The 15377-nt window shown below is 34.1% G+C and overlaps 1 protein-coding gene across 1 annotated transcript in view; it reads right to left on the bottom strand.

Moving 5' to 3' along the window:
* The window catches only part of PCDH15 (protocadherin related 15), a 1094267-nt gene that overhangs the window by 29741 nt on the left and 1049149 nt on the right, over positions 1-15377 (bottom strand). Inside the window, exons 30-31 of the mRNA XM_060404607.1 lie at positions 8200-8418; positions 4508-4660 (exon numbers count right to left, since the gene is read on the bottom strand). Of these exons, the coding sequence (XP_060260590.1) occupies positions 4508-4660; positions 8200-8418 (372 nt within the window). The remainder of the gene's footprint in view (positions 1-4507; positions 4661-8199; positions 8419-15377) is intronic.

Below are 15377 nucleotides of genomic sequence, written 5' to 3'. Positions count from 1 at the left end.
GAAACAGTTGGCAAAGTGGAGAAAGAGCAGTGAGACCAAGGAGAGGAAAGCAAAGAGTCCGAAGATAGAGACTGCAACTGCTCTGTTCCTTTTATAGTCAGTGATTCACTTTCCCTTGTTTCCTCTTTTTCTGTTACATTTGCATCTTCCACTGTAAGCAGGGGATTATTGTTACCTCTTTTGTTTGGATTGGTCCCAGTGCTTTCATTTTCAGCTTTTTGCCTGTTGCTTTGCCACTGCTTTAGAGCTATGGTTTCTGATCTATCAGGAAGTTCCCACGTTGGTCTCCTAGGTAAGCAGGTTGGGCGTTTCCACATCCTCTGAATCTTTTCTCTTGGGCCCCTCAGAAACTCATTCTTGGCTTGTGTTTTGGGTAAAAATGACTTAACAAAATCTGTTCTTAGTAAAAAGTCTGAATTTGTTGATCTTTGATCTGTGTATTCCTTGTAAATGGTACTATGGGCATTTAAGTCATCCTCATCAGACATCAGTGTGAATTCTCTTGCAGACTTGGGCCAGCTGTTCTTAAGAGATCCATCTATGTGAGTCTGCTTGTGAGCCTCAACAGTGTTGGAAGAAAAGTGCTGATGTTTCCTGTCTTCTGAGACTGATTTATTTTCCCTGCTTTGTTGGAAATGGTAGAGAAGGAAAAGACTTGAAAGAAAAGAAGATAATGAAATGTAAGGAAACAGGTTGTGAAATAGCTTTCATGAGAAAGATGTTTTCATGGTTCTCATTACTACTTCAAATATATAAAAGGCCTAATAACACTAATCTACTGAAGCAAGCCATTACTTTGATGTTTCTGTTCTCAAAAAGGCAGGCCAGGAAAAGCTAGAGAGCTGGGAGTAGCATGAAAAATTTCATTCAAAAAAATGTGTCAATCCATACACTGATTTTCTTTCTTTCTTTTTTAGTTAGTTTGATACAGTGAAGTTTCCATGACCACACATAAGAGTTCTCTCAAGTATAAATCACGTTTCCAAGTTACAGAGGAACATGTTGGGCAGTGGTTTTACATCCTTTGCCTTGGTTAAGGATGATCAGAGTTGACTGTTTTAAGGAAAGGATCCTTAGCTGTATCTGATTCAGTACCTGCCCATTATCTCTCATCTTAGTAATTCTGTCCTGGAGTTAAAAGTACTCTCCTATGTGAGATAAAGCTTGCAAGAGAATACAGAAAGATTTTCTGCTCTCTAGATTAACAGAATTAGTCTCTGAGGACAGATGGGACAGTTTCTCTCATAGAGTTCTAAATCACAATTGAAAATTTTTATTTAAGAATCTTGACAGAAATTATTTTCTTCCATTTTAATTTTATGCTTAATGATTCAAAAAGCACTATAAATATTACAAATAAGAAGGGAGACTTTTGGATTTCTTTTGAACATGATACAGATCAGATTTTAGGCCACACTTTAATGAAAATATATACTATTATAGTGATAGTTTTGATATCACTGAAAAACTTGCTCAGACAAGGTCCCTGAATTACAGTGACTGTGAGTCATAAATAAAATGGAATAAGTCAAAGAGTACAAATAAGTGCCTCCAATGAAAGCACTGGGACCCTTCTCCCAGAAAGACAGGGAGATTTGGGTTTTTAAATAGTCTTTCATTTGACTTTGCTTCTCAAGCTCATGAGTAGCAGCTTCATTTTTATTATCCTTTAATATTTATGCACATAGTATAGATGAAATAAAAGGAATTTTTAATTAAAATTTAAAAGCTTCACTGAAAAATCAGGTTTAAAGGTGAGACAATATAATGATATATAATTATTGTGTCATTTGGCAAAAACACAAACTGAAAGAGAGAATTCTCACAGGTGGTCAGGATCTCCTGAATAATTCAGAAAGTGGAGACAACTTGGATTAAACAAACAGCAACTGCTTTTCAAAATCACAAAACGTAGTCTTTAAAAATCTGGTTGACATATAGCAGTTGTTTCTGTGTAAATACATTCTTGGATTTGTTTTTCTTGGAAAGAACTATCTATTCAATGATACCACATCATTTTTGATGGAAAGATATCCATAAATATTTTTAACAAAAACAAAGAGAATTTTTAAACTTTTCTTCATAAGCAGACATACTATCACTGAGAATACATTTAAACTCATGCAATTTCAAGCTACAAGGAAGGAATGCAGTACAGAAAACATAACTTTCTTTTTAAAAGTAAATGTACAGTAAAAGATGAAGATTACTGTATATAGAGCAAAACAGCACTTAGTCTGTTCTAGTGCATCTTTTTTTTTTCTAATGCCCTTGTATTAGAATGATATTATTTACTTACTTATGCCTATGTATCCACAGGTGAGAAAGAGAAAACATGTGATAGAAAAAAAAAGTTTTAACTATAGTTAAATTGAGATGGTTATGAAAATATTAACAAGATAATGCTTTAAATACTTAATACTCATATCAAAAGAGAAAATGTATGTGTCATATTTTTAATTATTTCTATGAATAATTTTAATAATGCTTTAGATAAATCATATGACATTTATTTGGTTGTCTTACGACATAAAATTACATCTAGCTATCTACATGGTTGGTTGAAAAGTTCGTTTTTTTCCGTAACATCCTATAGAAAAATCCAAATGGATTATTTGCCCAACCCAATATCTCCTATATATAGCTAAATTCACCTCTATTAAATATGGGTGACTTCAACTCTAACACGGAATTTTAAAAATGAGATTCTAAGAATTGCTTCTATGTCCTAAGTGAACAATTAGTCCACATTGATTTATAAAGAAGACATAAGTCTCGTTTAGAAGGAATATGACTTTTACAGAGTTAATATTGAGTCTACATTAAGTTGTTAATTGAAACTTTTGTTTTCAAAGTACCCTCTATCTTTTTAAAAAATAGTTGATAATTTTTCATTTGAAGATAGCTTATTTTATAGTAATTTTTGACTGGAATTTTTGCAGAAAGTTTTTGAATAGATAATTTAAACATTTGTCAAAGATCATTAAACATGTAAAACAAAAACTTCATCAAATACAAATAGGAATTGCAAAATCCTCTACTATCTATTACAATTTTTCAAATAAAAATAGTGCCTAAGCATTGCTATTGAAAATTATCACCATCAAACTATACTGATTCTGGGTGATGTTATAGTATTCCTGATTTTGTTAAATAAAAATTAGCATTTAACCCTCACTAATTTCAAATAAAGCACATTCAACTTTACACATAAATCTTTTTTAGTTTTGAATGTGTTTAGAATCAAATCTTATTGGCTCAATTCCAACATTCACCAATAATTGAAAAAGAAACCATCATTCCAACTTTTACAAAAGGAAAACAAATATTTAAAACATTAATCCTATATTATTACTCCAGAAGTAGCATGTGAGGCAAATAGTATTAATGCAGTTAATAATATTGATACATAGGTTTGAATACAATTTTCCCATTAAAAGATAAATTTCATAATTTTTGAGACTTGCTTTATTCCTACTAGTAAATGCTACAAATGTAACACAGTAGAATGTGTTTTAGTCCCTCAATTCCACCAAATTTCAGTTAACAATAGCTTTCTTGGATTTAATTTAGTCATATTCAAAATTTTATAATATCCTTGGTTGTTTTACATTTCATGTTGATATATCTTGAATTTTATTGTTTAATATGGACAAATTGCTGCTGCTGCTGCTGCTGCTAAGTAGCTTCAGTCATATGCAACTGTGTGGGACTCTGTGGACAGCAGCCCTTCAGGCTCCACTGTTCACAGGATTCTCCAGGCAAAAATATTGGAGTAGGTTGCCATTTCCTTCTCCCAATATGGACAAGTTAAATATCTTCAAAAGGAATCAGGTTTGAGGTAGCATCATTAAAGACACTATAAAGCCATAAAATCTTTTAGGAATAATTTAGACTCTTTTCCAAAATGATGATTTAATATTGATTAGCGATTCAGAATGGTCTAGGAGAAATACTGTTAAAACAGCATTCTCATTTGAGAGAAATATAATGAAAAGAATATTCCTAAGTGATTATATATGTGATATGAATTCTATATTTTCATTCAGATTTTAATTCTATTTTATAACATCTTAAAATGGTATCTTAGAAAAGTCTATTATTTTAGACCATACCAAACCAAGAATTACTATTTTATGACTGTGCTTTATTTTCCTCATTTTTTATGAGAAAAATATTTTCAGAATTTTTAATTTGGGGGAAAATCCTTGATTCTGAAGATTTAGAAATTAAATATACTCAAGCTACTCATCTGCAAATGTCTCCTCAAACTGAAAACTTCTTTCCTGTTACTCAGTTATTATTATTATTAATGTTCCTTTGTTAGTTTTTTGGTTATTACTCTCCAATTTCTTAGGTCTTCATCTTAACAGTTTTATGTTTAAAAAAGGTAATAATCAAAATAGGCTATAAGCAGTATTTCCACATCAAGTTGAAATTTAATACTCACCACACAGCATCCATCAAAACCCACTTATTTCTAAAAGGCCCTGAAAGGTCTACTTACATCGTGCTGTCGCCGAGTTCTTCATAGAGATGAGCACCGGGAGGCGGCGGGGGTGGCGGGGGCATGGCCGCTGGTGTTGGGGCAGGCGCTGCCGGTTTAGCGGCAGGTAGGGCGGACTGGATTCGAGCTGTCTTGGTGCACTCAGCTTGGCGTCTTTGGTAAAGTAAGGAGGTTTTGTAAAACTCATTTTAGAAATCATATACTTATCAGTAAGCTACCTTTCAATAATAAAGTCCAGTTATCAGACGAACTCAAAATTATTTACACAAATATTTGAACTTACTAATAAATTTACAAAAGCATTCCCACAGTGTATCATTTACTTAAAACCCCTTCTCCTTAGTTCTTTAAAATGTTTAGTCCTTGAAAAACGGTAAATTCAGTAGAACAATTTGCAAATTAAATTAAATGGTAATATTAAATGGAGAAGGAAAAATATTTATAACGTGATTTATCATTGGTGGTTGTTTAATGGATCTCTTTCATAATAAGGCATGTAAAAGATACATATGCGTGCCAAGTTACTTCGATCGTGTCCAACTCTTTGTGACCCTATGGACAGTAGCCCGCCTGGTTCCTCTGTCCCCGGGATTCTCCAGGCAAGAGTACTGGAGTGGGTTGCCATGCTCTTCTCTAGGGGATTTTCCTGACCAGAGAGTGAACCCAGGTTTCTTATGTCTCCTTCATTGGCGGGTGGGTTCTTTACCACTAGCTCTACTTGGGAGCCCATAGAAGATACACAATGGCGTTTATTATTGGTCTTCCATCTATTTAAAGAAAAGTTATTTTGTTTAAAAATGATTTTAAACCCATCTTAGATACTACAGGCACTGTGTAGAGGCGCATGTTTAGGAGATATTTAGTTAGCTTTTATTTTCTTTGGATTCCAAGGAATGCCTATGATTCTTGCATTGGAGCAAGGCTGCTCTTTTTGACTTTCCTGGATACTGATTGTTAATTCTTGCCTCAAAACCGAAATCCCAAAGGGTGGCGGATATCAGGGCAAACTGTCTTTTTCACATTTCTTCCTCTTGTATCCATTTGTCTAAAACTAGTTTAATTCTACATACATAAACCCCAAAGGCTTCTCTGGTGGCTCAGACAGTAAAGAACCTGCCTAAATGTGGGAAACCTGGGTTCTACCCCTGGGTTGGGAAGATCCGCTGGAGGAGAGCATGGCAACCAACTCCAGTATTCTTGCCTGGAGAACTCCCATGGACTGAGGAACTTGGCAGGTTATAGTTCATAGGGTCACAGAGAGTCAGACACGACTGAGCAACTAAACACACACACACACACACACACACACACACACACACACACACACACCAAAGGATGTGCAACTAAAAACTAGTTCAAATGCAAAATACAAATATAAAGTAGAGAAATAATACCTGGTTCTGGGCAGGCTGACTACTTTATTAGCATTATCTGTTTTTTTTTTTCATATCACATAAAATCATATGCAACGTATTAGTAATTATACTTACACTTTAAACCTGTTTGGGAAAGCAAATGAATAGGAACAAATGAATAAGAAAAAAAGAGAAAGCTACATGAGAAATACGCATTCATAATATTTTAACATCTGAATTAATCTACATTATGAATAATTTATGGGTTAAACTCATAATAACACAGACTTAATGACATTGTAGGAGAATTAAGTCTTTCAATTCAGGAAGTGAAAATGGTAAGCACTTTATTATTACTGTCACCGTCCTACAAGCTGTTAAAACATTTATTGCAAGAAAGCAAAGAAATTAACTAGTTAGAATAGGAAACACTGGATTAAAACATGCATATGTGAGTTTTTCCTCTGATAGAGAAATGGAATATTAAAGATGCTCTGATCTTTATAACTGGCATTTTGGTTTACTGTGCTTGAAGACTATTAAAGAAATGGAATCAGGCAGCAAGCCCCAGTTATACTCATCCTCACTTTGAAGCTGAAGCTAGAATTAGAAGGTAACAATCTTGAATACTAAATTTATGACACTTTCACATTTGCCTCATAGTTTTCCATCCACAGCAAATTTCAAAGAAACATCTTAAAATGAAAGAATAATCATTCATTCTAATCTATTTATAAGCAGAAAATGAAGGTATAAAAGTTAGATTTTAAAATAATAGAATTTTACTTTATAACACATCTACTTTTATTAACCTACAAAAAGAGAGTAACCAAAATTTACTCTTAGATTGTCAAGCTGATTACTGAATTAAAAAACAATAAAATATCTTTAAAATATTTTAATATTAGGGATTTAATATTTTGTTAAAATTCAGACTATTTAGCATAACATCCAAGATGCTTCAGTTTTGATCACTGCCTTCTATGCCAAGTAAAAGAAGTTTTCTCACTTATATTAATGCTAGCAGGATATAATAAATCTCCTTTCAGAAATAGTTGGATGAAAAAAATAACTGTGATACAGACATATTTAACATGAAAATTAATATTGGATTGATAGCTTAGTAATCTAAAAATGTGTCCATTATTGTTTGTGTATAGCTGTAGATTTGGCATATCAACTTATTTAAGCACACACTGAACTCCAATATGTCAACCTAAATGTTATATTTGCAACTTCTCATTGCTTTAGTGACAGAAAATATTCCTATAGTATGTTTACGCACAGCACATTCTTCAACTTTCAAGTTGGAATTACCTTGCCTTATTTAATTCAATAGAAAATCCTCATTATTAGAGAAGAAAGATGACAGTTTAAGATTATGTAAGGACTTTTTAGTCCTTTCCCTGTAGGTATTTTAAATGATGAGTAGTCATTCTACCATTATTTGTTATGTCAAGTAATTTATATGATTTATGATTCCTGTCTGTTAATTATTTTCATTTTGTGGCACCCTCAGGGCTAACTCTCTTCTTAACTTATTCCACAGGTGTTTTTTTGTTGTTGTTGTTGTTGTTTGTTTTTTAGCACTTACCATCAGTAGGGATATACTTAAAAAGCACAACCCTCTATCACAAAGTTCCCCATATCTAGTATCAAATTAAAAAAAAAATGCTTGCTAGACTATTTTAAATATAGATCTTTAAATTAGCTAAAATTTACTTGACTACTATAAAGACCCTAAACAAGAAAAATATGGATATTTTAAATGAATGTGTTTGCCTATAGGGACTAGAAAAATGTAAGACTTGTACAGTTACAATATAATGTTAGATGTTACAATATAGACTCTATCAAGGCTACCCAAGAAAGAAGAAATCATATGGGAAACTACATATGGTGTTTAAATGATTTTTTCAAACTGTAATATCTGCATAGGAGTAAGTTTGACAGTATGGATAAAGACCTAGCATGACAATGCATTGATACTTAGGTTATAGAACTTCCTTTGCAACTGTGGTATCTGTATATGGCATTGCACTACTTTTCTTCCCAAAGCTCTTAACCTGATGAGCATAAATGAAACTATAGGAGGTAACCTCATATTCCTGGCAGATAAGAATATTTTAGCACAGGAACACTGAGAAATCTGCGAAAAATGTATTGAAAGTTTGTAGTTTTCCCTTAAAGGAAGGTTATTTGGCAAAAGAAAAATACCACACTCCCAGAATGTTTGCACCATGAATATTTTACAACTCCAGTGCTATTTTACCAGAAGCAAGTTTTTGATATGCTTTCTCGAGGAGCCGCCGTATTTCGGCAGGTAGCAATACTTACTGTCTGTAGCTGACCAAAACCACCAAGATGGCAGGAATACAGCAGAGGATGATGATGAAGGCCAGAGCCAACAGGGCCCCTTCGGTATAGCCGAGACTTTCTCCTCGCTTTTTAATGCTGGTCACTGCCTCTGGAGTCCGGATCTCCAGAATGCGTCCTCCTTCCCCATAATATGGCTGAAAGTCTTTATTGATATCAAGCAGTTTGCCATCTAAAAATCTTTATTGTTAGATAAACAGTAAAATCAATATTAACAGAGAAGGCCTTTTAGTAAACAAAATATTTTTGGTAATCTCTTTTAATGTTTTGTTTAATTATAACATAAGCTGAGTCAGAAATCTTATTATAAATATGAAAAGTGTATATAAAAAGCAAGAGCAATAAAGTAACAGTTCTATGTGAACATATCAAACATACTAATAACAATGACCCTTACTATGCTTATAGACTTGGCAAAAGTAAATATTATTGCAATTTATATCACTATGTTGAGATTATTTATAGTAAGTTATTCAGGTGGGATAAAATATAAATTCTAAATTATATAGTACAATTTAAAAATATATTCCTGTATTTTATTTCTGTGGTTCTCAAAATAATTCTGTAAAATAGAACCTTAATACTGATTTACTATAGACCACAAAGTTACAAAGTTATAGAAACAAATCTGAGATACCAACCCAAGTCTTCATAATATTTAATTAGGTTTCACCAGACCACCCTAAATGTCGACACTCTCAAATCTCAAACCAAAATATTTTTATGGGAAAGAATGAACAAATTAAAAGGTATTCTTCTTCCTAGGAACAGAATACTAAATAAATGATGCAAGCAGTGAATCAGTACATTCAGGATGATAAGAATTGGTGGTTGATTTATCTAGTGCATGCCTGCGAAGTCCTTTCAGTCAAGTCTGACTCTGCGACCCAGGCTCTTCCACCTGTGGGATTCTCCAGGCCAGAATACTGGAGTGGGTTGCCATGCCCTCCTCCAGGGGATCTTCCTGACCCAAGGATAGAACCCTCATCTCTATGTCTCCTACACTGGCAGGCAGGTTCTTTACCCACTAGCGCCACCTGGGAAGCCCAATTTATCTAGTAGTTCTTGTAAACCATTTCTCTAAATAATGCATTTCCAACTACGAGTATTGTGTTGGGGAGAAGAATTAAGGAATAATTGTTACTTAATTTAATTAAGCTGAACAATTTTGTCACCTATTTTATGCTGTAATTAGCAGAATTTTTTTTAAAAAGATTCCTCAGGAACATTTAAATGATCTTTTACATATCCTATAATATTGATATAGCAATTATGTTCTTAAAACCACAAAACCACAAATGTCTTAAGTTATTTGTATTTTAATTTCTTAAGACTTCTATCCATAAAAAGTGAAATGTCCTACTGTAGAAAATAGAAAAGCAAAATAGTTCAGAAAGCAAAATTACTCAAATGCCTATAATGCAAAGATAACAGCTGCTAATATTTTGGTGCACTAATCTATTAATTGCTATTAATAAGCAGTTTTATATATGTGTAATTACATAGAACATACAAAGTGAAAATATCATTTTAGAAACATGTTTTAATATAAAATACTGATGTGAAAAATACAAAGAAGTGTGAAAGAAAGATTTAAATGGCTCAAAATTTCACCATCAAATAGTAACTGAAGATTGCTATCCCTGTGCATTTTATAGGCCATTTCTTCTCTTTTGATACTTTTTACTCTAATTTTCCAAGGGACTGTGCTGACTTTAAATCTAGTCAAACATGCTGTCCATAGCTTCTTTACAGAAAAAAAAAAAAAAGATGCCTGATATCAGATAGGAATCCTTAGATAGTTTATTAACCTTTCAATTTAAGAAACCTAATGGTTCAAATAACTTGTTTCAGTTTTAAAGCTACACAGGGTCAGGGGGGTTCATGTTTGGGATCGCATGTACACCCGTGGTGGATTCATGTCAATGTATGGCAAAACCAATACAGTATTGTAAAGTAAAATAAAGTAAAAATAAAAATAAAAATAAAAATAAATAAATAAATAAAGCTACACAGGTTTTTATTCAAGTTAGCATACTATAATACAAGGCAGTTAGGATGTGTGTTTGTTTTTATTTTTTACAAATATGCTTTTGTAGATGAAAAATATACTTTTCATATGTTTTTCCTAGGTCATTTTCAGATATGTTTGGGAATACAGTAAAGGTTTTTCCATTTTTCCAAGCACTAAATTGGAATGGAATTGCACAACACTTTGTTTGAATGTTTATCAGATAAAATAAGAAATTCCAAATGAAGTACAGATTAAGAGTTACATCACGAGAACTGTATCATTAGACACTGGGAAGGATCAGAAGTAGACAATGAGCATAAATTGCAGGGAAAAATTATTCCTATCATAAGGACAACAGATCACTATTCTATTAGATTTTTACTGGATTCTCATTGATATCCAAATCACATAAAGGGAGATTTATTAGTCTTTTTACACTACAATAATTCTATTATTTAGATATTTATTTTGGTTTATTTCTCAATTTAAAAAATCATAAGTATTTTTTTTTTTTTACTAGAAGAGAGCATCACATTTGAATCCAAAACTGATTTAGAACAGTTTTTTGCTCTATATATGAGAAAAATTTATCTAGGCAAAAATCCTTGAGGCATAACATTTTCCTTAAAATATTATGAATTCGATTCCATTGACTTTTGACATTTTATCATACAGATGGAATTTAAGGCATCAATTTTTGTTCCTTTATGATTAAGTCATCTTTATTTTTGTTTCAATAGTTTAAAAACATACTCAGTTGCTTTTAAAGGACATCTGACTACATTTTCATTGATTCTGCCTGTGATGTAATGAAATCTTTTAATTATACTTTCAGGTTTGTTTCTGTGATAACTACTACAATTTTTACCTCAGTTCAGTTCAGTTCAGTCGCTCAGTTGTGTCCACCTCTTTGTGACCCTATTGACTGTAGCACCCCAGGTTTCCCAGTCTATCACCAACTTCCAGAGTTTGCTCAAACTCATGTCCATCAAGCTGGTGATGCCATCCAACCATCTCATCCCCTATCATCCCCTTCTCCTCCTGCCTTCGATCTTTCCCAGCATCAGGGTTTTTTTTTCAATGAGTCAATACTTCCCATCAGGTGGCCAAAGGATTGGAGTTTCAGCTTCAGCATCAGTCCTTCCAATGAATATTCAGAACTGATTTCCTTTAGGGTTGACTGGTTTGATCTCCTTGCAGTCCAAGGGACTCTCAAGAGTCTTCTCCAACACTACAGTTCAAAAGCATAAATTCTTCAGTGCTCAGCTTTCTTTATAGTCCAACTCTCATATCCTTCCATGAGTAGTGGAAAAACCATAACTTTGACTAGACAGAACTTTGTTGGCAAAGTAATGTCTCTGCTTTTTAATATGCTGTCTAGGTTGTCCATAACTTTTCTTCCAAGGAGCAAGCATCTTTTAATTTCATGGCTGCAGTCACCATCTGCAGTGATATTGGAGCCCCCCAAAATAGTCTCACACTGTTTCCAGAGATATATGCAATTATCAGGTTGTATCTTGATTGTCCTCTAAGTTTGTTTTTACATCTTTTATCATTTTTTTCTTTCCCTTAATATGCTGTGAGCTTCTTATATTTATACTTCATTTTGCCAATTTGTTTTCCATATGCCTTTTCATTACAGGCAAGTCCAAATTTGGATAGTCAATGGATTTTAGATTTTCTTTCTAAAGATGGAAAAATGTACCCCAAAGAAAATTCAGGGCTTCTTTTTTTCATATTTTTTTCTGATTTCAGGACTAAGAGCTCTATTGTCTCCAAAGATCCATGTCAATCCTTGAAGGTGAAATCTAACTGACTTTATCTGGAATGTACACTAATCCACATGTAGTCAATATGAGAAGAGGAAAGCCATACTCCAAATGGCCTGAGGGTTCCAGCCTGCTACCATGTAGAAGAAGGTCGACCACACTATTCTTTTGTGGAACATTTTTTACCAGAAAGAGGTAAAGATTCAGGACATGTAAAACACATACACCATTTGTCTTATATGGTCTTATTTTCTGCTGGGAACGTTAAACTGTTTTCCAGTGGTTTCTATAAGAGAATTATTTTCAGAGATATAGTCTCCTCTGAGTCATCAGAATGTTATTTCTTTTATTTTGTTTTTCAGCATTTATTACTGATACCGTTTTTCTCCTTGCTTACTTCTTTTAGGAAGGAAATAAAGCTGTCAGATTCAAGATCAATAAAGATGGGATATTTGTTCTTTATTCTCATCCATAGTCTACTTAGCTGCTTGTCAAAATCCTTTTTGCATCTAAGGGTGAAGTGAACAGATCCCTTCCTAGCATTTCAGTTCAATTCAGTCACTTAGTTGTGCCCGATTCTTTGTGACCCCATGGACTGTAACATGCCAGGCTTCCTTTTCCATCACCAACTCCTGGAACTTGCTCAAACTCATGTCCATTAAGTCGATGATGCCACCCAGCCATCTCATTCCGTATCGTCCCCTTCTCTTCCTGCCTTCAGTCTTTTCCAGCATCAGGGTCTTCCAGTGAGTCAGTATTTCACATTAGGTGGCCAAAGTATTGGAGTTTCAGCCTCGGCATCAGTCCTTCCAATGAATATTCAGGACTGATTTCCTCTAGGGTTGACTGAGTTGATCTCCTTGGAATTGAAGGGACTCTCAAGTATCTTCTCCAACAACACAGTTCAAAAGTATCAACTCTTCAGTGCTCAAGAACTGATATTCTTTATAATTTATATTCTTGATATTTCTTTATAATCCAACTCTCACATCCATATATGATTACTACAAAAACCATAGCTTTGACTAGATGGACTTTTGTTGGCAAAGTAATGTCTCTGCTTTTCAGTATGCTATCTAGGTTGCTTATAGCTTTCCTTCCAAAGAGCAAACTCCTTTTAATTTCATGGCTGCAGTTAACCATATGCAGTGATTTTGGAGCCCCAAAATATAAAGTCTGTCACTGTTTCCACTGTTTCCCCATCTATTTGCCATGAAATGATGGGACCAGATGCCATGGCCTTAGTTTTCTGAATGTTAAGTTTTAAGCCAAATTTTTCATTCTTCTCTTTCACTTTCATCAAGAGGCTCTTTAGTTCTTCTTCACTTTCTGCCATAAGGGTGGTGTCATCTGAATATCTGAGGTTATTGATATTTCTCCCAGCAATCTTGATTCCAGCTTGTGCTTCATCTACCCCACATATATGTTAAATAAGCACGGTGATAGTATATAACCTTTATGTACTCCTTTTCCTATTTGGAACAAGTCTGTTGTTGCAAGTCCAGTTCTAACTGTTGCTTCTTGACCTGAATACAGATTTCTCAGGAGGCAGGTAAGGTGGTCTTATATTCCCTTCTCTTTAAGAATTTTCCACAGTTTGTTGTGATCCACACAATCAAAGGCTTTGGCATAGTCAGTAAAGCAGAAGCAGGTGTTTTTCTGGAACTCTCTTGCTTTTCAAAGATCCAAAGGATATTGTCAATTTTATCTCTGGTTCCTCTGCCTTTTGTAAATCCAGCTTGAACATCGGGAAGTTCACGGTTCAGGTACTGTTGAAGCCTGGCTTGGAGAATTTTGAGCGTTACTTTGCTAGCATGTGAGATGACTGTAATTGTCCTAGCATTTAGTTAAAGTTAAGTCGCTCAGTTGTGTCCGACTCTTTGTGACCCTGTGGACTGTAGCCCACCAGGCTCCTCCATCCATGGGATTCTCCAGGCAAGAATACTGGAGTGGGTTGACATTTCCTTCTCCAGGGGATCTTCCTGACCCAGGGATCCAACCCAGATCTCCTGCATTGCCGGCAGACGCTTTAACCTCTGATCCACCGGGAAGCCCATATACATTACCATGTATAAAATAGGTAACTAGCAGGAATCCACTGTCTAGCACAGGGAGCTAAGCTAGGCTCTCTGTGATGACCTAGAGAAGAAAGGGGATTGGGAGGGCTGCTTAAGAGGTAGGGGGTATACGTATACATATGGCTGATTCACAATGTTGTAAAGCAAAAAATAACATAACATTGCAAAGTAATTATATTCCAATATTAAAAAAAGAATAATGAATAACTCAGAAAAAAGTACAATATGTAACCATAGACCGTCCTTCATTTTACCTTGATGATTCAGTGTCGCAGTGTACATACCAACGTAGAAAAGACGAGGGTGATCAGGAAAATGCATTTTGTGCTTCAAAAGCCCACACCTGAATGGTGGAGGAGCGACTGCTTGTTTCCGTGATCAGTAAGCACTGTCGGTCTCTGAAATAGTTTCATGGAGTGGGCAATGGTTCACATATCTGCCCACATCCTTAGCACTTGGATCGGCTTAATAAAGTAAACCAGAAGTGAACTACTATTTTCTCTACACCAGTCCACAATTCTTTTAACTAGGTTCTAGTATTTAGTTTTCCGATTATTTGAATTTTCAGTATTTTAACTCTTTTTCCTGGATTTAGGAAGTTGAAAGAAGTTTTGTCAGACCTTGGTAGTTCGATTCATTTAAAATTATGTATTACTCAGCCGTTAAAAGAATTCATTTGAATCAGTTCTGATGAGATGGATGAAACTGGAGCCGATTATACTGAGTGAAGTAGGAAAAGTATAACGTCATTCTAACATGTATACTATCATGTGAATTGAATCACCAGTCTATGTCTGACGCAGGATGCAGCATGCTTGGGGCTGGTGCATGGGGATGACCAGAAAGATGTTATGGGGAGGGAGGTGGGAGGGGGGTTCATGTTTGGGAATGCATGTAAGAATTAAAGATTTTAAAATTTAAAAATAAAAAACTAAAAAAAATAAAAATAAATAAAATTATGTATTTTTAAATATTGCAATTCTAAATGCATTTTCTAAAATATACCAGCTTTTTCTACTTTCTTTATCTCTTATTTACTATCTGAACAGGCTAATGTTAAGTAGCCTAGGCATATAAAAAATATGTACAAGCTAAAATTGTATTTGCTTATTTTCAAATTTAATTAAGTTTTGTTTTAAAATAGAATTGTCTGTTTCTGCTCAGGAGGTAGAATGCCACAGGAGAATGTGGCACCCACCCTAATGACTGGAAAGTCTATAAAATTGAAATTATAAATGTTGCAAGCATAAAGAAAAAAACTGAATTGCAAGGGTAACA

Source organism: Ovis aries, chromosome 22 (assembly GCF_016772045.2).
Source record: "Ovis aries strain OAR_USU_Benz2616 breed Rambouillet chromosome 22, ARS-UI_Ramb_v3.0, whole genome shotgun sequence".
NCBI classification, from domain to species: domain Eukaryota; kingdom Metazoa; phylum Chordata; class Mammalia; order Artiodactyla; family Bovidae; genus Ovis; species Ovis aries.
This window is presented reverse-complemented; position numbering and strand designations above follow the sequence as displayed.